The sequence below is a fragment of the Centropristis striata genome, chromosome 19, assembly GCF_030273125.1.
Source record: "Centropristis striata isolate RG_2023a ecotype Rhode Island chromosome 19, C.striata_1.0, whole genome shotgun sequence".
Classification (NCBI taxonomy): domain Eukaryota; kingdom Metazoa; phylum Chordata; class Actinopteri; order Perciformes; family Serranidae; genus Centropristis; species Centropristis striata.
The window spans coordinates 32,836,724-32,859,107 of record NC_081535.1 but is presented as its reverse complement, the minus strand read 5'-3'; the positions used below and the strand labels follow the sequence as shown (position 1 = coordinate 32,859,107).

Sequence of the window (22,384 nt, the reverse complement as noted above, 5' to 3'; positions counted from 1 at the left end):
ACAAGTGTTTCACCTCTGCAGCTGTGTGTTGTATTATTAGTCTATGTGGGCTGAGCACTATAATGGTGCACAACACAATTAATAACTTAGATAAAATAAAAGTATAAATGCGTGTGTAGATGTTCTAACTTTCCGTTAGTTTCTGTGTTGTTCTGGGTAGCTCGTGTTTACCCACTGAACACAGTGTTGTAGTTGGATCAGATGAGTTCAACAGGCCGTTAAATGTGAACAACAGTGAGTGACAAAACAATCCGATGCTGTGATTTCCTGCCTAATGAACTGAAACATAGTAAGCCGGCTTAAAGCTCAGGGAACTCTTCAGATGACTGCATTTGTTTTTGTGCATTTACATGCTGAGTTTGTTGTTTGTAAAGATTGATAACTTCCTGATTTGTAGCTTAAAAAGAGCACACTGCAAAAAAAGAAAAGTTGGGTGAAGTCAAAATTTCAAGGCAACAAACTTCGATAAAATTTTAAGTTGGACAATTAAAATAAATATTTTAAGTTTTGTTTTTGAGTTTACTGAACTCTGAATTTCTCTGGCACGATTGTGAAGCCGCTATGAAATGTCAGCTAATGTTGTGACCACAATTTTGAGTTAGCATTGACACGCTAATGGCTACTCTTGTAGCTGTAACAAGCAGCGCTGCTAGCATCAGTTAGCTGCTAGCTTTCGCTAATGACCAAATTTCACAACAAAGAAATAAGAGTTATCAGAACTATTGTCCCTTGTTTTGAACCCCAACTTAAAGATATAAGTAACAACAACTCACAAACTTGTTTTTGAGCAGACAACTGGCTTCCTTTGTTGTGCTAACTTACATTATTGCCCTAAATGTCAATAATTTATATTTCCAAGTTTTAACAAATTAAATCACTGTTTTAGGCCAAAAAATACAAGTTGGCTTTTTTGCAGTGTACTAATTGTGCGCAAATCTTGGCTGTGCATGAACTTCAACATGCACAGTTTAGGTTTACAGGAAATATTCTATGATCAATTTGAAGATTACATCCCATTCAAACATTTGTTTTATCATGTGACTGCGGGAACATTTCACAGTTTAAATGTCCTGCAGCAGAAACAAGCTGGAAACACAACATCTTCGCTTCATCACCTCCTAAAGTTGGTGTGGTGAATGTATCATCAAACAGTTTCTTATCTCCATCTCCAGCAGACACTGAGCAACATTAGCATTTATTATCAGTTGTGTTTTTAACCACTAGTCAAATTTTCAGTCCAATATTATCTCTTTTCACTATTTTTGGAGTAAGTGTGTGTCTCTTTAGTGTCTCTTCTCTGTTTTCGTCTCTTACATTAAATTTATTAAGTTTGCATTTTTATCTAAAGAGAGCTGCAACAAGTACATTAAAAAAATCTTGAAAATCAATCAATAAATCAACTTCATAGTGAGATAAAAGTTGCAGTCTCAAGAAGATCTTGTCGATTTTAGTAGCAAATATGGCGATAAGTGGCAATTGCAGGTATGTTATTGGATCTTTCTTCCCAGTGGGGCTTAACCATTATTCCGAATTTTATGGAAATCGAACAATGGACTTGTGCAATATCCAACTCACAGAAGGTGGAATATTAAAGGTATACTATGCAGGAATTATCTAGTATCATTGTTTGTTAACACAAACAACTTACTCGCTCGTCCCTGGCTCAACAAACGTAAAGTAAACCCCAGATTCATTCTGGTTTTAGGAACAAGCTCTCTCCACTTCGCTATATCTGCATTTTTTTGCTGCTGTGTCTGATATTTTCGTACCTTTATACCCAAAGGGTGACACTCAGAATCATCCTGAACACAGCAAATTGAAATGACAAGAGAAAACCAGACAGAGAGGCAGAGTCTCTGCAGACACCACCACACACTTCTAGTAGCTCATAAATGAAGAGTGAGAGGGATTATACTTGGATGAGTCTGCATTGTTTTATAATCAGGAAATCTTGCATTGTGTAGCTTTTTAAAGGGAAAATGTCTGTCAAAATACCATCCCGAGTTAAGTATTGTGATGCTGCATGATCATTTTAATATATTTTATCATGAAAATGAGAATAATGAGGCAAAAAATATATTTCTCTCCAATCCTTGAATCGTATCCCATTAGTCAAAAATAATCCCTATCAGATATATTTCCCAAATTATTTAGCCTGACTTGAATGTGGACACAAACCAGTTTGTAAAACTGCAAATTTAAGATCTTAAATCGGTGGGTTTTAGGCTAAGTTTCTGTATTCCTACATCAGTGAGTGATAAAATAAAGAAATGGTTGTTTATTCCAATTAAAATGTTGAAGATTACTACTTTAAACTAAAACAGTAAGTAATTTGTGGGTCGTCAAAACAAAACAATGACCTGAAAGACAATAAAACGCTTCATAGAACTCAGGCGAAAATTGTTAAAAATATTGATTAGAGCAGCTTTAAGTAAAAGCATCCAGATCCTCAGTTCCATCAGCCCGGGTTGAAGTTTATTGATTCAAAGTAAATTGAATTGATTCTTTTATTTTGAAGGGTCGGTCGACGTGGAATCTGTTGTAAAACATTTTTCCCCCTCCTGCCCACAGTGTTAGCTTTATGCTAATGCTGCTGCTGCCCACTGTAGGCTGTCACCCCGCACCAGCTGACTGATGTGTTGCCATGGCGGCGAGGGTTGATAGCTGAAATGGCGAAAGTACTAAAGCACAATGCAAATACTGCAAGTTAACCAAAGAGAGAGAGACAGAGAGAGAGAGAGAAAGAAACAGTAGAGAGAGAAACAAATAGAAACAGTAGAGCGAATACAGACCCAAAACTGGATGGATAAGAAGTGTTTTCTGATCATATTTTCCTTGTTTGACAGTTTCCACTTACAGTTTTAGAAATGTATGAGGACGGTTGAGTGTTTCTGCAGGATGTAAAGTGTTAAATCACAGTAAAATGAATATCAGATCAGCGCTGTGATGCTGTGTGTTTGTGCTGCTCTGGGAGGCTGCTGTGCTCGACTAAGAATAGCTTCCTCGCTGGTCCTTTAGCCTGCAGTCACTGTCTGAATACCAAGTCAACACAAGTGCACACACACTGTTACACACTGCTGCTACCTGTGCTATTTGTAGCCCACCTGCAACTGTACTGTCAGCCCATCTGTCTGTCTCTGTCAGTGGAAAGGACGACTAAACACAGAGACAGACTGGCTTTTCTTTCTGTCTTTGTCCCGAGAGGTCACAGTGGGTCATTTCATACAAAATTTAATACAATGAGGTCAAGTTTTTGATTTATGCAACTCAATAATAATGATAATAATAAGGGCCAAATAGGCACAATAGGCCTAAATAACAAAAAAACAACTGCATTATATATACGTATAGCTCTTTTTGTACAATAAGTAAACTGCTGGTGGACACTGGTAGAGCCAGACCACTAAGGCTGAGTGCTTGTCTCAACAGAGACAACTTTGTGAAAAAATATAATCTTTTTTTTCTCTTCATATATATCTTTATTGGGTTGTCAGGACATAATACATATTCAATCAGAAAAGGTACAATTCACCCATTTCCCCCCTTTTAGAACAACCCCCCGCCCCCCGAACCAGAGAGTTACATTCACATAAAATAAGCAAAAAACAATAAATAGTAATGATAATGAGAAAATACAACTCTCTCCCCCTCAAAGAAAAACAGGAGGGGTGAACAGTAGCCAAATAAACAATAATAAAAAACGAAAAAACAAACAAACATATATATATATATACATACACATACACATAAAACCAAACAAATAATAATAATACTAAATAAATAAATAAAATAAAAAGGGACATTTAGAGGAGATATACAGAATGCTTGGAAAAAACAAACAAAAAATAGCTATAACAATTTGTATATATTGTGCCTAGAGTTTGACCACGAAAAAATATAATCTTTTGATTAACTTTAATTAATTTTAACAGGCAAACATTATCAGAAGAATTGAACACTGAAACAAAGGCTGTGATATGTATAAATATTCAGTTAGTTTTTATCTTTAAGTTTTTAGCATTTTGTCCACAGCAGACAGACAGACGAGCTGATGAGTTTTGTGACTGGATGTAGTGAGTGCAGGACAAAGGTCCCTCCTGTCTGTCTCTCTGTCTGTCTCTCTGTCTGTCTGTCTCTCTGTCTCTCTCATTGTTATCCTGCAGCTTAAAGCAGGCTTGTGGCCGGGGAAGCCGCATTAGCAATGCGAGGAGCTGAACAAGCCCTGATGGTTATGTAAACCCCCCCAACAACACACACACACACACACACACACACACACACACACACACACACACACACACACTAACAAGCCCTTAAGCCTCTCTCTGGTCCGTAGCCGGCACACGCTAGCAAGTGTCTCTCACCCGCTTATCGTTACATCATTACTATACAGGCCTACTTTCTCCCCCTGGCAGCCGCAGAGTAAACTATACTGTCAGATGTTAGAACACCATGTAGAAATAAATATGCAACAAGATGCTAATATCAATCATGTTTTCTTTTTAATCAGCAAAACTACAAAAAAAACACAGAAAAATGCCTTTTAATTGCAGAAAAAATGTTTAATGCTGGCTTTCCATTAACACTTGGAAGAAGTATATTTATATCATATTTACTCCAAATAAATGTCATATATTTAGATCAATGCAGCTGCTTGTTCTGCTTGTGCTCATCGGTGTGCACTTTATTAGGAGCACATATTACATAACGTGCCGGCCCGTTGTTTCGCTCACAGTCACAGTATCTCAGTAGTTGACTTGTCTCTTTAGATTCTGCTGATAAAATAATTCTATTAATATATTAATGGAGTCATAACTGTCTGTGCTCATTTCCAATTGTGTCTTGTGTGAGACGTCACAGATATGTGGTGCTGCAGCAGCTCTGCAGAAGAAAAGAAGCAACATAATAGATTTTGGTAAAATAAAGTTATTTCTTGCAGGATTTATCGTATGAATTACAACTAAAGATGTCAACTACAAAGTAGATTGAGGTCAGTTGCTGTTGCTAAATCAATAAAAAAACAATAAAACCAAAACACTTAAGGGACTATCAACTGATATCTGACCTGTTTTAAGGTCAGATTCTGAGAATATATTGCACTAATGATATTACAGTTCAAACACACTCCTTTAAGTTTTGCATCCGAGTGCAATTTGCCTTCCTTTTTTGCATGTGATTACAATTATCCCTGTGGCAAAGTATAAATGTTTCCTTAGTATTTGGAATAACAGCAGAAAGAAAAAGAAAAATGCAATTTTCTGACCAAGCAGCAGCAGATCTTTGACTGCCGACATGCAGAGACATGCCTCAAAACATTAGGCAGGAATTTAAACGTGACAGAGAGAAACTTTAGATTTACGATCCCAGTCTGTCACCCTGTTGGTGTTTTAAAGAAGATTGTAAAAGAAGATGTTAGTTACCTCTAACTCTCAGAGAACGCTGGTAACTTGTGAATTAGACTGTTTCTGCAATGAGGCTACTTTGCATAGAAATGGGCTAATTTTGCACCATATGTATGCGCATATATATTTAAATATGTGCAAATAACTGAGTACTGAGACGCTATTTGCTTGGCAGTGCAGTTAGTGGTGCATTTCACAGGCTATTATTATTATTATTATTTTGTTTTATTTGTCTCCACGAAAAGGAAGTGAGAGCATCTTCAGCTTCTATCTGTGACTTATTTCTCAGTGATACAGAATATTTGAGGGGCGTACAGTTTAAACTTAACATATTCACGACCCACAAATGGTGAAATTCGGTTTTATGTCACCACTGTGGCAGCTTGTCCCCCCTAATATCATTTGATTAGCTTAGTTTTTGTAAACATCCCTGATTGCAGGATGAGTCATCAAACATTCAAAAATTGTTTTACAGGTAGAGGAAAGACAGAGTTTTTTTTTTTTTTTCAAACTTCTCTTTATTGGGTTTTTTTTCTTCCGTTCACATACAAAAATAAAGAATGTACATGTTCATTCATGCTTAAAATCAACACGAAAGAGCAGAATGATAGTAGAAAAATAAAAGCAATAAAATAAAAAATAAAAAAACCCACAAAAAAAAAAAAACCTAGGTGGAGTCAAATCAAATATCAAAACAAAAATAAGTTTTACAAATATAATAAAAAAGACAGAGATTTTGATGGAAAATTACTTTTTACCTGTTAGTTTGACATGTATCAAAGATAAATGAACAATTAACACAGGGACACAGGGTTAAAACTGGGATATTTTTCATTTATTTGGGACTTTAATTATATATATAACTTATATATAACTATTTATATGTTTTCACCCCAACCAACTAAACTTTATACCTTCCTACGGCTTATAAAAACCCACACCACTGCTCCTACTCTATATACAACCAGATATTTAAGATATTTAAGTGCGTGCCAGACCTGTCTAGTCCCGGGCGGTTTGTTAAGGTCGATTGAAACATTGTTTCTATCAGAGAAATGTGATGTTGTTTTGTTTTGTCACTGCAGGAATCAACTCATGCATGAACAAAAATCTGCATGTTCAGAGGATTTACATTTCCATACATGTCCTGTCTAAATTATGTACAGTACACTCTAATTAAAATGTCCAAGAACCAGATAAGCGGCAAAAAACAAAACGGGCGGATGAATGATTAAAATGACGTCTCTGCAGACATTGACCATAAATAATTACTTTTTTCTTTTCTTTTAAAGAAGTCATGAAGTGTAACAGTCACAGCTGATCAAAAATTCAAACATCATAATTTTGCATCATATAGAAAGTTATAGATTACTTTGTCATAATTATTACACATTTGGCTTTAATTTTCTGAACCCAACATCTTTTGGTCAGAGACATCATTTTCTTTTAAAATTACCAAAATCAAACCATTCATCACAACAAGAAACTGTAAAAACAGAAATTATTGTTCGACTTTGATATTTCCAACTGTGACATTTTTAAAAGTAATCTTAAAACCTATTTTTATTCCTTGGGTTTTAACCACGCATGAGACTCTGCTCTTGTTTTTGGTGTTTTATGGTTTGCTTTTATTTATTGTTTTTTAAATTGTCTTGTAAAAAGCAATGAATCTATTTATTTTAGTGTTTATTTCCTGTTTTATTTATTTTATTGTCTCTTGTTCTGTTTGTTTATGTACAGCACTTTGTTGCGGCTGTGGTTGTTTTAAAGTGCTTCACAAATAAAGTTGAGTTGAGTCAGCAAATGTAACCAAATCTGAAAAATCCAAATCAGTTTCATCATAATATTCACACTTAAAATGTCACCAGAACCAAACTGTGAACCAGAACCAAACCTGATCCTGTAAAACATTAAATCCTGCTCTCCTCACATGGTAGTTTGTGGTTTGTTTTAATGCAAGAACTTGCATTTATTATTTCTTTTTCTAAAGACTGTTTATAGGAATTTTAGATATGAAAACAAACAGTAAATATTGCATAGAAGTCATCCAAAATATTAAAGAAAAAGTACCAAGTTTGCATAAATGCAGAATACTGCATGCAGATTATCCAAAATATTACATGAATAGTACAAAATTTCTATATGTGCAAAATAAAGATGCAGATATTTATTTATTATTTAATTGTCTGTTTATTGGTATTTTAGATGGCAAATAAACAGTAAATGTTGTATAGAAGTTATCAAAATTATTAAAGAAAAAGTACCACATTTGCATATTACTTTGTTAGTTAGGTTATACAATTTGTGAACCATATCGTTGTGTTTTAATAAGCACAGACCTGTCAGAGCCGCTCATGTACATTAGGTCATATCATCAGATCGTTGGTGTCCGTGCTGTGATGCTGCAGCAGATCTAACGTGTCTGACGCTGATGTGCTGTGACAGAGCGGCGGCGACGACGGCATGGTCATCTGGGTTATAACCCCAGAGCCATCAGGGCACTTTCAACCTGTCATAGAGCTGCAGGAAGGCTCGCACCTCCTGATCAGGCACAGGGGGAGCCAACAGTCAGGAATCACCCTGAAATCACATAATCGTCATAATATATCGGTTTTTCAGTTTAGTACAGGCAGCAATTACCGTGTCTGAGCATGGAGGCCAACCAGGAAGTGCCTTAAGCCTGCAATCCACCAAAATTCCAGCAGGGGGCGCTAAGTTTGGCAGCAGAAAAATTCTGCCCATTCATTTCAGTGCAAAATTTGAAAACTTCTCACTTGATTTATTACCTCAGAAATTTTTTTTAAGGACGACACTATGGTCTCAATCACTAGTTAAAAATGATCTTCAAGACAATTTGATGTCAATAGTTCTAATAATGGCCCCATTTAGAAGAAAATAGAAGATAAAGAATCGTATGATTTGGGGCGGGGCTAACTTTGATTGACAGGTCACTAACAAGGCGAGCCGTCACCAGGAGAGAAGCAGAACAATGCGTATCCACGGCAACGAGTCAATAAAGTTATATATAACGTTATATAGATAGAAAAGAGGACGTTTACCGATTTGGTCTCATAACTTTGACCCTTTCACTGTATTTTCACTTAATGACAGTTTATTTGAACGTTTTGTTCATTAAATGTCTTGTTCAGCGTTTGGTTGGACTAACAGACACTCCAAGGAGTCGCTGCTAATTTTTTGTTTTGTTTTTTGCTAGCCAAAACTAACATCCCAGTTAATGCTCCAGTTAATGCTAACATGAATTAGCAGCGGCTTCTCTCAGTCAGGTTGAGGTGTAGAGAGGCTGTAGTCAGTGATCAGATCCCTCTCCTCCTCCACAGTCCAAATATGGTCATGCTTCCTGTATCGGAAACAAGATGGCGACGAGTGTAACGCTGAACTCGATGCCTCAAAAAGGCCACAAACCAATGGGTGACGTCACGGCCACTACGTCCATTATTTATAAACAGTCTATGGTTTAGTATGATAACCACCTGTGATAATCAGACACTAACAATCAGAGCCATCTGCTGAACAACACGGCAGCAGAAAGTGATTTGTGCACAGGATCCAGTTCCTGTAACATCTGAAGACATTACTGGTGCAGCAGGAAGCTTCGATCCTCACAGAGCTCCTAACGACAACATGTCTGCACTGATACATTCAGCAGTTTGGACTGTTAGAGTGCTGTGGCTCCACACCTCGTATTATATTATTAAAGTTCATGTTTATGTGTCCTGATGAGCCCCTTTGAGTGTAAAATGAGAATGATGGAGGAGAATACCGGAAGTGTCTTTTCTCAAAGTTAAATAAATGATGCATAAAAGACATTAGAAGCATCCTATAACTCTAATACACAGCTGCAGAATAAATCTGTCTCATTATTTATCTCATATATAAAAGTGTTTATAAAATGTCTGACTATTTAATAAAATACTAAAAGAGGTATAATCTGGCTGCTTTATGATGGTTTTAATACTGGAATAGTCAATGACAATACCTTCTTTGTTCAGAAATAGCTCGTGACTAAAATATAAACAATATCATATAACAAATACAGAAAAATTAAAAGCAAATTGTTTATAGAAAGCACATTTATCGATACAGTTTAGGTGCTTTTATTTTACTTTTAATAAAATCAGTATATTCTTGTTTATTTATACTTCTCCATATGTAAATTTTTTAAATATTAAATAATATTTGTCACGTGACCGTTCATCTCAGCAGAATCAGTCATGGCTTCACAGTGTCGCTGAGGAGCAGAATTTAATATTATATGATATAATACCAGGATCTGGTTATTGCAAAGACATTATTTTTGGTTGAATTTTAAATGGTAGTAATATTGCTATTTTTGCAATTATGTTGTCTTGATGGAAGCACTCCTGATACATTTTGTTTGAATAATTTAAAAATATAACAACATTTCTTTTACTTTTTTTTCAAGTTTGGGGGGAAATTACTTTGTTACATTTGTAATATACAATATAAAATACAAATGCAAGTCATAAGTAAATAAAGACATGTACAAATAGAATAAGATATAAATATGTCGCTTTCTGAATCCAAACTTCACCTCTGATTACGTTTGTCTGATTCCTCTGCTGCAGCACTACTTCCTGGTGATTTTTGGCCACGATGGACAGAAACCTTTGGAGCTGCGGACGGAGGAAGAGTCAGACTGTAACGAGTGGGTGGAGTACATCCAGCAGGCCAGGTGAGACTCACTGATGTGCTAATGTGGTTAATTAAGTGCAGCTTTGATGTATTTGTACCTTTGCTTGATTATTATACTTCTTTATACTTCTACTCCACCACTGTTAAGAGGGTTCGCTTGTGGCCTCTTGTGTGTTGTCACAGACTGAATAATAATAATAATAATAATAATAATAATGGGCACAGTCACTGTGATGTCACCAATTTCAAGCCTTAAGGTTGCCATTTTGGCCTTCGACATCTTGGTTTATATCGTTTTTTTGCAACTGGTACATGTGCAGAACAGATCTGGAGCCATGCCCTAAACCGTCTCCTGAGATCATAAACTCATTGTTGAATGTTTGCTGAGGTCACAAATCAAGTTAGAAGTAGGATCACTTTCCTATTGACTTACATACAAACTGACAAATCAGTAACATGCTGCTTCAGTATTAACAATCTGATAATCTCACACAATCAGATATCAGTAATCATAAAGCATTTTAGTGCTAGTAATTTTCTGTTATGTTATTGATATTTTTTCTAAATTAAAAGATCCATCACTCTCGTCCCCTACATGGTGTTAAATGTATTCATATAATTTGCTTTCATGAGTTATTACGTTAAATAACTGAAACTTTTCTCCTTCTTTCTGCTTTGTTTTTGTGCTGATGCACATTTGACACATAAACGTGTGTGTTTGTGTGTGTGTCTGTGTGTGTGTGTGTCTGTGTGTCTGTGTGTCTGTGTGTGTCTGTGTGTGTGTGTGTGTGTGTGTGTGTATGTGTGTGTGTGTGTTCTGCTCGCAGCGGTTCACATTTAGGTCACACTGGTGCTGTATCGCTGCTCTGGTTACATCACAGACTTGATCTCGCCACTCGACCTCCATTACTGTGTTTCTGTTTTTTATCTGAACGTTCAGAGGAGAATATGAAGCACAATAAACCTTTTTATTTAATCCTTAAACACAGAATGTCAGCTTGGTGCTTTTTGACAGAGATACTCCAATGCTTAAGTAAAAGTATAAGAGTTATTACCAGCAAAATATACATTTCACTGTGTTATGCCATTATATATTAGCTTTGATATTACATTTATTGTGTTTTATATTGTATTTTCATTTCAGATATGTTGTATAGTACATGGGTAATATAATACTGCAAAGGACTGCACAATATATTGTTTTCTTGTCTTTTTATTTTTATCATCAATGTGATGCAAGATAAACTAGTGTTGTCAAAAATATAAATTTTTTGCTATGCATTGATGACATTTGTATTTTTTTTGAATTTGTCAATAATAGTCAATATAGGATATTTGAGACTTAAACTGTTATAGATGTTAGAGGGGAAAACTTTTCTATGTGGATTTTGCACCAATTTAGATACTCCAAAGGCTCAAATAACATTAAACTTCACTACACAGTAATGTATTACATTAACACTGAGTAAATGAAGAATAAATAAAAATGAAATAGCTTTATAAACTTCCGTACTGTGGTTCAATACCAGTTAATTGCAAACCATTTAAATAAAGAACAAATAAAAATAAAATAGCTATATAAATAACACCATTTCTAAATCATCCCAAGCATCATTTTCTGCATTATGTTCTGTAAAAATGGTTTTCATAGTAGCATATATCAGAGAACATACACACTGATGGACCCGGAAAAAATGTTAAAAACGATACTCAAAAAAGTATCGATACTAAAACGTATCCGGATACGATACTCATTTTCAAAAGTATCGAGTATCTGAAGCTTGTTATCATAGTTGCAGTTTCTTTTTGCACAACTGTTTTTTATTATAAATATTTAACCTGTGGTTCTGTTCATTTTTACATGTTGCATTTTTCTTGTTAGTAAAAATATTATTGTGCAAGCAGGAGGTGAGGTGTTCGGTTTCTGGAGAGGATGCTCCAGATAAAAACAGACTTTGTGTTCAGAGAAAGACTTCAATTATCAAAAAGAAAGTCATAGATGGCGAGGACAAACAAAGAAAACTATCTTTTTTGTCCTTTTAATAAATGATTTATAATAATTTATTTATAATAAAATATTTAACCTGTGGTTCTGTTCATTTTTACATGTTGCATTTTTCTTGTGAGTAAAAATATTTCTGTTCAATTTTGCGGTCTTTGTTTTTATCCTTGTTGTATCGAAAATGGTATCGAGTATCGAATATTTTCCTGAGTAAAGTAGAAAGTAAAGTAGTATAAAGCAGCTATTCTCAACCTTGGGGTCGGGAGATGATTTCTGGGGGTCGCCAAATCATTTTGGAAGTCAGCTCTGTCTCCACTGTGTTAAAGTGTTCATGTGTTAATGTGTTTTAGTCTTTTTGGTCATTTAATGTCTTTTTTTGTGGTCAATTTGTGTCTTTTTTGGTCATTTTGTTTCCTTTTTTTGGTCATTCTGTGTCTTTTTTTAGTCATTTTGTGTCTTTTTTTAGTCATTTTGTGTCTTTTTTTGGTCCTTTTGTGTCTTTTTTTGGTCATTTAGTGTCTTTTTTTGGTCATTTTGTGTCTTTTTTGATCAATTTGTGTCCTTTTTTGGTCATTTTGTGTCTTTTTTGATCATTTTGTGGTCAATTTGTGTGTTTTTTGGTCATTTTGTTTCCTTTTTTTGGTCATTCTGTGTCTTTTTTTAGTCATTTTGTGTCTTTTTTTAGTCATTTTGTGTCTTATCTTGGTCATTTTATGTCTTTTTTTGATCATTTTGTGGTCAATTTGTGTCTTTTTTGGTCATTTTGTTTCTTTTTTGGGTGATCTGAACTGTGCGTGTGAGATTGTGTTCATTGAGCGGGGGTCATGGACAACATGCATGTTAAATTGGGGGTTGCGACTCGAAAAGGTTGAGAACTACTGGTATAAAGTACCGAAATACTAAAGTAAAGTACAAGTCCAGGTTGTGACTAACCTCTCGGATAAAACTCTGTTTATGTTGAGTAACATCTCCGTCTCCCACATTCAGTTACTCTGACATCATCATTGAGCGTGAGATCCTGATGCAGAAGTACATCCACCTGGTCCAGATCATGGAGACGGAGAAGATCGCAGCCAATCAGCTTCGCACCCAGCTGGAGGACCAGGACACTGAGATCGAGAGGCTCAAAGCTGAGGTATGCATCAGTGCACCCACATCTGTGTGTGCATGCATACATAAGCGCACACACACACACACGCCTGTCCACAGGCACTCAGATGCAGATCAAAGCTTGCAGATGCATCTGGCATGATGGGAAAACACTTGAGTCTGGAGCGTCTGTGTCTCTGGAGCTCAGCGGGGCTCCACTGACTCCAGGACCATTACTTCCTCATCATGCAACGAGACATTTGTTGTTTTCAAAGAGGTTTCATGAATATTTCACCCTCTGTGTGCCGGGTTACTCACAACCAGCCTGTTGTTGTTCTGTCAGATTGTTGTGCTGAACAAAACCAAGGAGAGGCTGCAGCCCTACCAGAACAACCAAGAGGAGGAAGACCCCGACATTAAAAAGATCAAAAAGGTAAAATGTTGGTCTCTGGTGGTGGTATGTAACTAAGTACATAATATACCAAAGTATTTAAATCCTGGGTAGGCACTTTCCTGGAAAAGGCAAAGGAATTATAAAATCCAGCCCTCCTCCTGCAGCTCAGCTCTCTGTCCTCTCTTCATAAATGAACCTGTTTGAGTCTTTCATCTCAATCATCCCGATCATGACTGTGATCACAATGCCGTTATATAGCGTGATTCTATGAGAATTACAATTAGATAGATTAGATAGATAGATAGACAGACAGACAGACAGACAGACAGACAGACTTTATTTATCCCAAGCTGGGAAATTACAGTGTAGCAGCAGCATTACACACAGAGACAATGACAACACAATTAAATAAAAAAAGAACAACCTAGGCATACTTCAAGCAATAAAATATAAAAATACAATAAAATACAATACAAAATAAAGTGTCTAGAGAAGGAGTATGTATTAAGTAGTAGAATAGAATTCCAGTGCAGAATAAATATGAATATACAGTATAAAAATGTTGGTGCTATGAAACAAATAAGGTGCAATGAACAGTGTGCATAAAAAACACATAAAGTGCATAGACAGTATGTTATGAACCAGACTATTATTTGTTATTGTACAGTGTGATGGCATGTGGCAGGAAAGATTTTCTGTATCTGTTTTGCAAACTTGCAAAAGTTCACCACCTCACAGCATTGTATTTGTGGTGTTTTCCATGCATAGACTATAGCTGGACAGTCTGCTGGGGTATATTTATGGCTGTTGAAGGATATTTGCCAACACATATTTTCTCATGTTGTTATTTAATCAATAAGGGAGAATGTTTATGAAGAAGTGAAGGATGAAGTTTTCCTTTATGTGTTAAGAAAACCCCTTACTTCTTAAAGACATGCTGTGCAGGAATTGACGCTAACTGTTTGTAAATGCGACATGAAAACTTGGCTCCTCCTCCCCGATTCAACAAAAGTAAAAGCGAACCTGAGTTATAACTTAGTTTTTTGAACAAGCTTTGTCTGTTTGGCTTTTTGCCTCATTATTCCATATTTTTCCCAAGCTGTGTCCACTGTTTTCATAGCACCGTGCCCAAAGTGTGATGCTCAGAAGCGTCCGAAAGCAGCAAAAATTAAAAGAAAAGAAAGAAGTGCAGAGTCTCTGCAGCTATGGACTCCACTACCGCTAAATAAACTCTTTAAAATCCCTCTAGGATGAGCTGTTTGTCTGATTTTTTAGAGAAAGGTGGTTCTCACAGAACCAGGCAAAGAACTATATTTGGTAACTTCAGGTAATATTTCGAGAAAAAAGTTGCAAATTTACTAGATTAAAGTGGCAAATCTACAAGAAAAAAAGTCGCAGATTTAAGAGATTTAAAGTGGAAAATCTGTGCGAAAAAAGTCGCAGATTTACGAGAAAAAAGTGGGAAAAAAGCTATTTTTTTTCTCTCAGATTCACCACTTTAAATCTCATAAATCTGCACATTTTTTTCTCGTAGACTTGCCACTTTAATCTTGTAAACTTTTTTTCTCAAAACAGCCAGATGATGATCTTTTAGAACATTATGCATTGCTGCAGATTAATCTTAGTTAAAATGAGCACAACCTGAAACATCTACAGCAGTAAAATGCAACATACTGACAGGGAACATTTTACTGCACTAAAGTTACTTATTTCCTTTTTTTTTTTTTTATTATCTTTTTTATTGATGCCACATATCAACATTCCATCGACATTTTACATGTGCTGTACAATTTTCCAACAGTAGTAGAATATTCGCATACTTCTCCACCACGGAGCAGAGACATAGTTTGACACAAATTATCAAGTAAAGTTACAGTAGAAGTAAAATGTAACCTTTTTCCACTACTCTCCTTATTTTCATACCTCTCTTGCATCGTCCCTTTTTCTCCTGTTGGAGGGTAAACATATCAAATAAACATATGAACAAGTTTGTAGCCTGAACCAAGGGGGTCAATAATCTACAATACACCGTGCCCTTACTGTACAAAGTCTGCTCTCAATGGAGACACAAAATCAACCCAGTTTTTCCAGTATATTATAAAAGTATCTGTTTTTAGTCTAGTTGAGAAAGTCAGCTTCTCCATTCTATATATATCCAGCATTACCTCTACCCAATCCTCTATTTTTGGTGCATCTGTTTTTAGCCATTTTCTGGTGATGGCCTTTTTAGCCGCCACCAACATTATTCGAAATATGTATTTTTCTCCTGACCTTGTAATCTCCTGGTTCTCTTTTCCCAAATATAAAACTTCAAATGTAAGTGGGAGTTGCACTTTCAGAATTTTTTCCATACTCTTCTTTAAATCCTGCCAATAAGGTATAATACCAGGGCATCTAAAGTTACTTATTTCTGTGTGTGTGTGTGTGTGTGCAGGTGCAGAGCTTCATGCGTGGCTGGTTGTGCAGGAGGAAGTGGAAGATCATCGTCCAGGACTACATCTGCTCTCCTCACGCTGAGAGCATGAGGAAGAGGAACCAGATCGTCTTCAACATGGTGGAAGCAGAGACAGAATACGTCCACCAGCTCTCCATCCTGGTCAACTGCTTCCTGCGGCCGCTCCGCATGGCCGCCAGCTCCAAGAAGCCTCCCATCAGCCACGACGACGTCAGCACCGTATTCCTCAACAGGTATCTTCTGTTTTTGATTTGTATTTTTTGCAACACATACAGTACAGGCCAAAAGTTTGGACACACCTTCTCATTCAATGTTTTTCCTTTATTTTCATGACTATTTACATTGTAGATTCATCAAAACTATTAATGAACACATGTGGAATTATGTACTTAACAAAAAAGTGTGAAATAACTGAAAACATGTCTTATATTCTAGTAAGCAAAGGGTGGCTACTTTGAGGAATCTAAAATACAAGACATGTTTTCAGTTATTTCACACTTTTTTGTTAAGTACATAATTCCATATGTGTTCATTCATAGTTTTGATGCCTTCAGTGAGAATCTACAATGTAAATAGTCATGAAAATAAAGAAAAACGCATTGAATGAGAAGGTGTGTCCAAACTTTTGGCCTGTACTGTATTTGACCTTCTAGTTTATAGTTCTAATGAGAACCTCTCCCTCTTCAGTGAGACCATCATGTTTCTGCATGAGATCTTCCATCAGGGTCTGAAAGCTCGGATCGCCAACTGGCCCACACTCGTTCTCGGTGAGTATTGCAGATCTCACACTCATTTCTTATTGTACAGTTTGCATGTTGTCATTTTGTGTATTTTTGTGTCCTTTTTTGTCATTTTGTGTCTTTTTTGGTCATTTTGTGTCTTTTTTTAGTCCTTTCGTCCAACATAAAATGTGATTTTGAATCTTTTTTTTACTTTCAAAACACTATCATGCTCAATAAAGATTTTTAAATGTTGCAAATGTGCATTAATTTCAGAGTACACTGAGACATTAAACTGCATCATTTTCAATTAAATTCTGCAAAAGTTTGTGTGTTCTAAAACTTTTGACCAGTAGTGTATATATAACTGGGACTTTTTATCTGGAGGTTAGTCCATGTTGTGTTGTGATTGTTTTGACCCTAGCCGACCTGTTCGACATCCTGCTGCCGATGCTGAACATCTACCAGGAGTTTGTGCGGAACCACCAGTACAGCCTGCAGGTTCTGGCCAACTGCAAGCAGAACAGAGACTTCGACAAGCTGCTCAAACAGTACGAGTCCAACGCCGCCTGTGAGGGACGGATGCTGGAGACGTTCCTCACTTATCCCATGTTCCAGGTAGTACACGCTACCAAGTATATTTACTCAAGTACGGAACTTAAGTACAAATTACAGGTACCTGTAGTTTACTGCTTCTACTTCTACTGTACTATGTCTCAACATCCACTAATCTCCAGAAGCAGGAGGCTGTGTCACCGACATCTCGTGTGTTTTCTTCTGTATTTCAGATTCCTCGCTACATCATCACTCTCCATGAGCTGCTGGCTCACACGCCTCATGAGCACGTGGAGCGAAAGAGTCTGGAGTTCGCCAAATCCAAACTGGAGGAGCTCTCAAAGTGAGTGTGTGCACATTTTGTAAGTAAACATAAAGATTGTTTATTGTTTATTGTTTATTGTTTATTGAATGGATCCCCATTAGCTGACGCCTTGGCGACTGCTAGTCTTCCTGGGGTCCCTATAAAGACATAGAACATGACATACAAACAACATAAACAAAAACAGTACATACAAGAAAAACAATAACAAACTCAATTAATACATACATGCAATACTGTTAAAAAAAATTCTACATTCATATTTACCCGACAAATGTTATACTGCAAAAATCATTAATTCAGATGTCTATAGTGTCAATATCAGCTGTATACACTTATAATTTATCATTTCATTAGAGAACATTTAAAAGGAAGAATCATCCGGCTACAGATATAGCAGAGAAAAAGAAATAAAATAAAAAAACAAAATAGATTGCAACATATTAGTAATTATTCATTCAGGATAATGATGATGATGATGATGATGATGATGACGGTTGGTCGTGTTGTCAGGATGATGCACGATGAAGTGAGCGACACAGAGAACATCAGGAAGAATCTGGCCATCGAGAGGATGATCGTAGAGGGCTGCGACATCCTGTTGGACACGAGTCAGACCTTCGTCAGACAAGGTGAGCTTCCTCTACAACACCTGCTGCTCACTAACATTTCTACATCTTACTCCTTGACCGTACAGTGTACCTCCTCTTCTCATAAGCTGTCCTCTCTATGGCTACGTTTACATGCAAACAATAATCCCATGTTAGGATGCTTTTTGTAAAGTTTCTTCTCTGCACAGATTTGCAGCTTGTGTCTTTCACCACAAATAAATATTGCCTTATTAAGAAAGTGCATATGTCAGGAAAGTAGATTCTTAGACATACTTGTTGAGAAACCTGATGTGAGAAGCAGCACATGTAAGCACACAAGCTTGCCTATAGAAGATAATTCTGCCATGTATTCATCGTTCATTCTGGTGCATGTGAGATAAATCCGTTTCGTTTCATTTCGTATCTGTTTATTTCGGTCAATACATGTCATCAAAACAAACCAGAAAAAAATAAACATTGATCAAAGTAAACAACATGTAAACAGAGAGAGAAAATTGATAATAAACATTTGGACCGAAAAGGCGTAGGCTGAAGCATAGTTTATTACGCCTACCCTGTTACAACTCAAGTAAATTTAAAAATTAGAAATGTACAATCTGTTATTTATCAACAAAAGAAATAAGCAGTCACAAAAGAGAGGAAAGAAAGAAGCTTATTACTATACCGGAGTGCTTTGTAGTATTAAACTTCCAGACTTTCTCCCAGGAGAACGGGGTTTGTATCCCATGTGAAAACACATGTGTAACTCTTTCACTTCCAGTCTCTTTGTCCTCAAAACTTCTTCACTTCCAGTATTTATGTACATTTTATTTACTGTTTAAGCTGTCTTTTATACGCCTTACCAGGAACTTTTTTGCCCTAAACCGAGGTCGGTTGTTTTGTAGAAACCATCATACACCTATTCTGTTGCTCAGGTTGGAGATCTTTTTGCACGAGATGACAGTGCTCCCCCTGAGTAAAATGTGAAAAATGTAAAAGAACAAAAAAGCCCTGATTAACAGTATACATGCACAGAAGAAAACGAAATATTGGGCAAAAAGTAAGCTGTGTTTTTCCGATTTCTCATAATCTGATACCAGCTTTTATCCCATTAAGAATATCTTTTATCTCTGTTTACATGAGCACTTGAATAATCTGGTAACAATCAGTTTAATAATGTCCATGTAAACATGTTCAATATCAGACTCTGCAGGGTTTTACGTTTATACAGTTTTCCCCCTGCTGTTTCATGATTTAATTAAATGATTATAGTAAATATAAATAAAATATCATGACATTGCTTTTGCAAGATCCTGCAGAACTCAAAAAAAAGGTCTCTACTCTCTCCTCTGTGAGGACGAGCAGCTGGAGCAGTTGTAGGGATGTCAGTCATTCAAAAATTCATGAAAACCAAATAAACAACAGCACGAGTACGGCACCTTCTAAGCAGATGGCAACCGGTACAAACTTTTGGTTTGGGGAAACTGTCAGTCAGAGTGTTCGGTGGTGCATTCAGGTGCACCTTGTGAATCGTAAATACAGGAAAATGCATGTTTAAAAACAACACAGAACTCTCGCCAGCATTATTTTATTATATTAACTCCTCAAAAATGTATATCGTTGTAAAACCAGGTCAACATCAGTCAACAAGGTACAACTTGTAAGGATCATGCATTCATGGAATCACTGTTTTGTTTTTCATTTATTCATCTATTAATATTTAAACTTGTTTTTTGTTGGTTTATTACTTGCTTGCATGTTCGAAATAAAGACAATCAATCAATCAATCAATAAACACCACAACTAAATGTGTGGGTAGTGGCCAAAAATGTGCCAAAATCCCCTGCAGTATTCTTCTGTTATAAATGTATAAAATAATAATGTAATGTATATGTATAAAAATGAAGACTTTTATTAATACCTTTTCTGTTTTGACAGCTACAGTGTTCAAAACAGAATATAACTCTTACGGTGATTCAAGTTTTCTCACGTATTTAAGCTCTAGAGTGACATGTTCTGATAATGGGTCTATTTTTTTGTGTTTTATTGTGCCATTACTTACTTTTTTTATCATAATTAAAAAGATTATAATCACAGATCAAACCTGACAGTTGTCTTGTCCCACTCTTTTCACAAATAACCAGTTGCTTGTATATGCTGTTAAACTCATTCAATTACTTTTTTATTTTATTTTATTTTTTTACATTTTGTCTTTATTTAGAATCACATTTCAATATCACATTACAACAGTCATCACCATTTTGATAATAGATCCATATTTTCAGATTTTTATAAACAAACGAACGAACAGAACTTGGGGGTGTTTCCATCTACAGTAAGTAGTAAAAAACAGATTAAAACATTTTTTTTAAAAGAAAGTTACACAATATTAAACAAAAGAAGGGCGTTTCGGTGCGATGTAAAATCTCCACTTCTCCCAGATTTCCTCAAATTTGGCTTTTTGAAGCCTCACAGAGAAAGTGATTCTTTCCATTACAAAAATTTCATTCAATTACTTTTGAATAGAAATATCCAGTAGGTGTAACTAATAACAGTTTTCAGTAACTTGTAACTACATTATATTCTCCATGACCAGGCTCTCTGATCCAGCTGCCGTCCAGCAGCGAGCGAGGGATGCTCAGTAAGGTTCGGCTCGGCTCGCTGTCTCTGAGGAAAGAAGGAGAGCGCCAGTGTTTCCTGTTCACCAAACACTTTCTCATCTGCACACGAACATCTGGAGGGAAGCTTCACCTGCTCAAGGTCCGCCTCCAGCCAAACTACTTCTTAATGCGGTGATATTTCAGGAGAAATCAGAAGTTAATTTGGTTTCTGTTGCATATTTCCTCCCCCGACAGCAAGGAGGTACGCTGTCTCTGATAGAGTGCACACTCATCGAGGAACTGGACGCCAGCGATGAGGACTGTGAGTACCTTTAACCCTTCATCAGGCAAAGAACTATATTTGGTAACTTCAGGTAATATTTCGAGAAAGAAGTTGCAAATTTACTAGATTAAAGTGGCAAATCTACAAGAGAAACAGTTGCAGATTTAAGAGATTTAAAGTGGCAAATCTGCGTGAAAAAAGTTGCAGGTTTACGAGAAAAACTTGGGAAAAAGCAACTTTTTTCTCCCAGATTCACCACTTTAACACAGGAATCCGTGAAATAGCCACGGATTTGCTTAACTCAAAATCTGTGGAATAGCCACGGAATCACTCAAATTTCCGTGAAACTGACACGGATTTCGCTACAATGCAAGTTAATGACAGTCATATCCAGTGGCTATTCCAACATACAAAGTGATTATGTACATTCACTGAGTGAATATTTAGAAAATAAAACATATATTTCTCACTAGAAATGTGATCAAAATCCATTTTTATGCAGAAACTAAGTCAAAATATAGATTTTTTCACAAAAAATGAGAGAACTGTCCGCCATGCTTTTTGTTCTGACCGCCGGGACCTTGAAAGTCACGTGACTTGGAACAAACCAATAGGAAAAAATATCCATGGAATAGCCACGGGACTTGACTGTCATTAACTTGCATTGTAGCGAAATCCGTGTCAGTTTCACGGAAATTTGAGTGATTCCACTATGGCTATTCCACGGATTTTGAGTTAAGCGAATCCGTGGCTATTTCACGGATTCCTGTGAGACCAGGTTCCCCAAACCTCTAAAATGACCAGTGCGTAAAAAAAACAGTGTTTTGCCTGTAGAGTCTTGCCTTAATGTAAACATTTGTCATTAAGCGAGTCATTCACTTGCAGATAACGCAGCCGGTCAGGGCTTCAACCACCTGGAGTTTAAGATCGTGGTGGAGCCTCCAGACGGTCAACCCTTCTGTGTCGTCCTTTTGGCTCCTTCCCGCCAAGAAAAGGCTGCCTGGACTAGTGACATCAGCCAGGTACACATGACTGTTTTTAAAGCAGTTAAAGATCTTCTAAATGTGGCTTTAAAGAGGACTAAAAAGTGTCACCTAATTTGTTTCAGTGCATTGATAACATCCGCTGTAACGGCCTGATGACCAGCGTGTTCGAGGAGAACTCCAAAGTGTCGGTGCCGCACATGATCAAGTAAGAAAAGAGGATTTATTTTTATATAGAAGCAAATAGAAAACAAATATTTCCAATATGAAGCAGTAAAAGTTAAAAAGGGCTATAATGTTTTTGTTTCAGTGTCAC

The 22,384-nt window shown here is 36.4% G+C and overlaps 1 protein-coding gene across 1 annotated transcript in view; it reads left to right on the top strand.

Moving 5' to 3' along the window:
• Positions 1–22,384, top strand: part of rasgrf2a (Ras protein-specific guanine nucleotide-releasing factor 2a) — a 54,701-nt gene that overhangs the window by 11,190 nt on the left and 21,127 nt on the right. The window contains exons 2-13 of the mRNA XM_059358515.1: positions 10,010–10,116; positions 13,066–13,213; positions 13,511–13,600; positions 15,996–16,249; positions 16,704–16,783; positions 17,160–17,353; positions 17,524–17,633; positions 18,126–18,244; positions 20,799–20,962; positions 21,058–21,124; positions 21,971–22,107; positions 22,194–22,276. Of these exons, the coding sequence (XP_059214498.1) occupies positions 10,010–10,116; positions 13,066–13,213; positions 13,511–13,600; positions 15,996–16,249; positions 16,704–16,783; positions 17,160–17,353; positions 17,524–17,633; positions 18,126–18,244; positions 20,799–20,962; positions 21,058–21,124; positions 21,971–22,107; positions 22,194–22,276 (1,553 nt within the window). The remainder of the gene's footprint in view (positions 1–10,009; positions 10,117–13,065; positions 13,214–13,510; positions 13,601–15,995; positions 16,250–16,703; positions 16,784–17,159; positions 17,354–17,523; positions 17,634–18,125; positions 18,245–20,798; positions 20,963–21,057; positions 21,125–21,970; positions 22,108–22,193; positions 22,277–22,384) is intronic.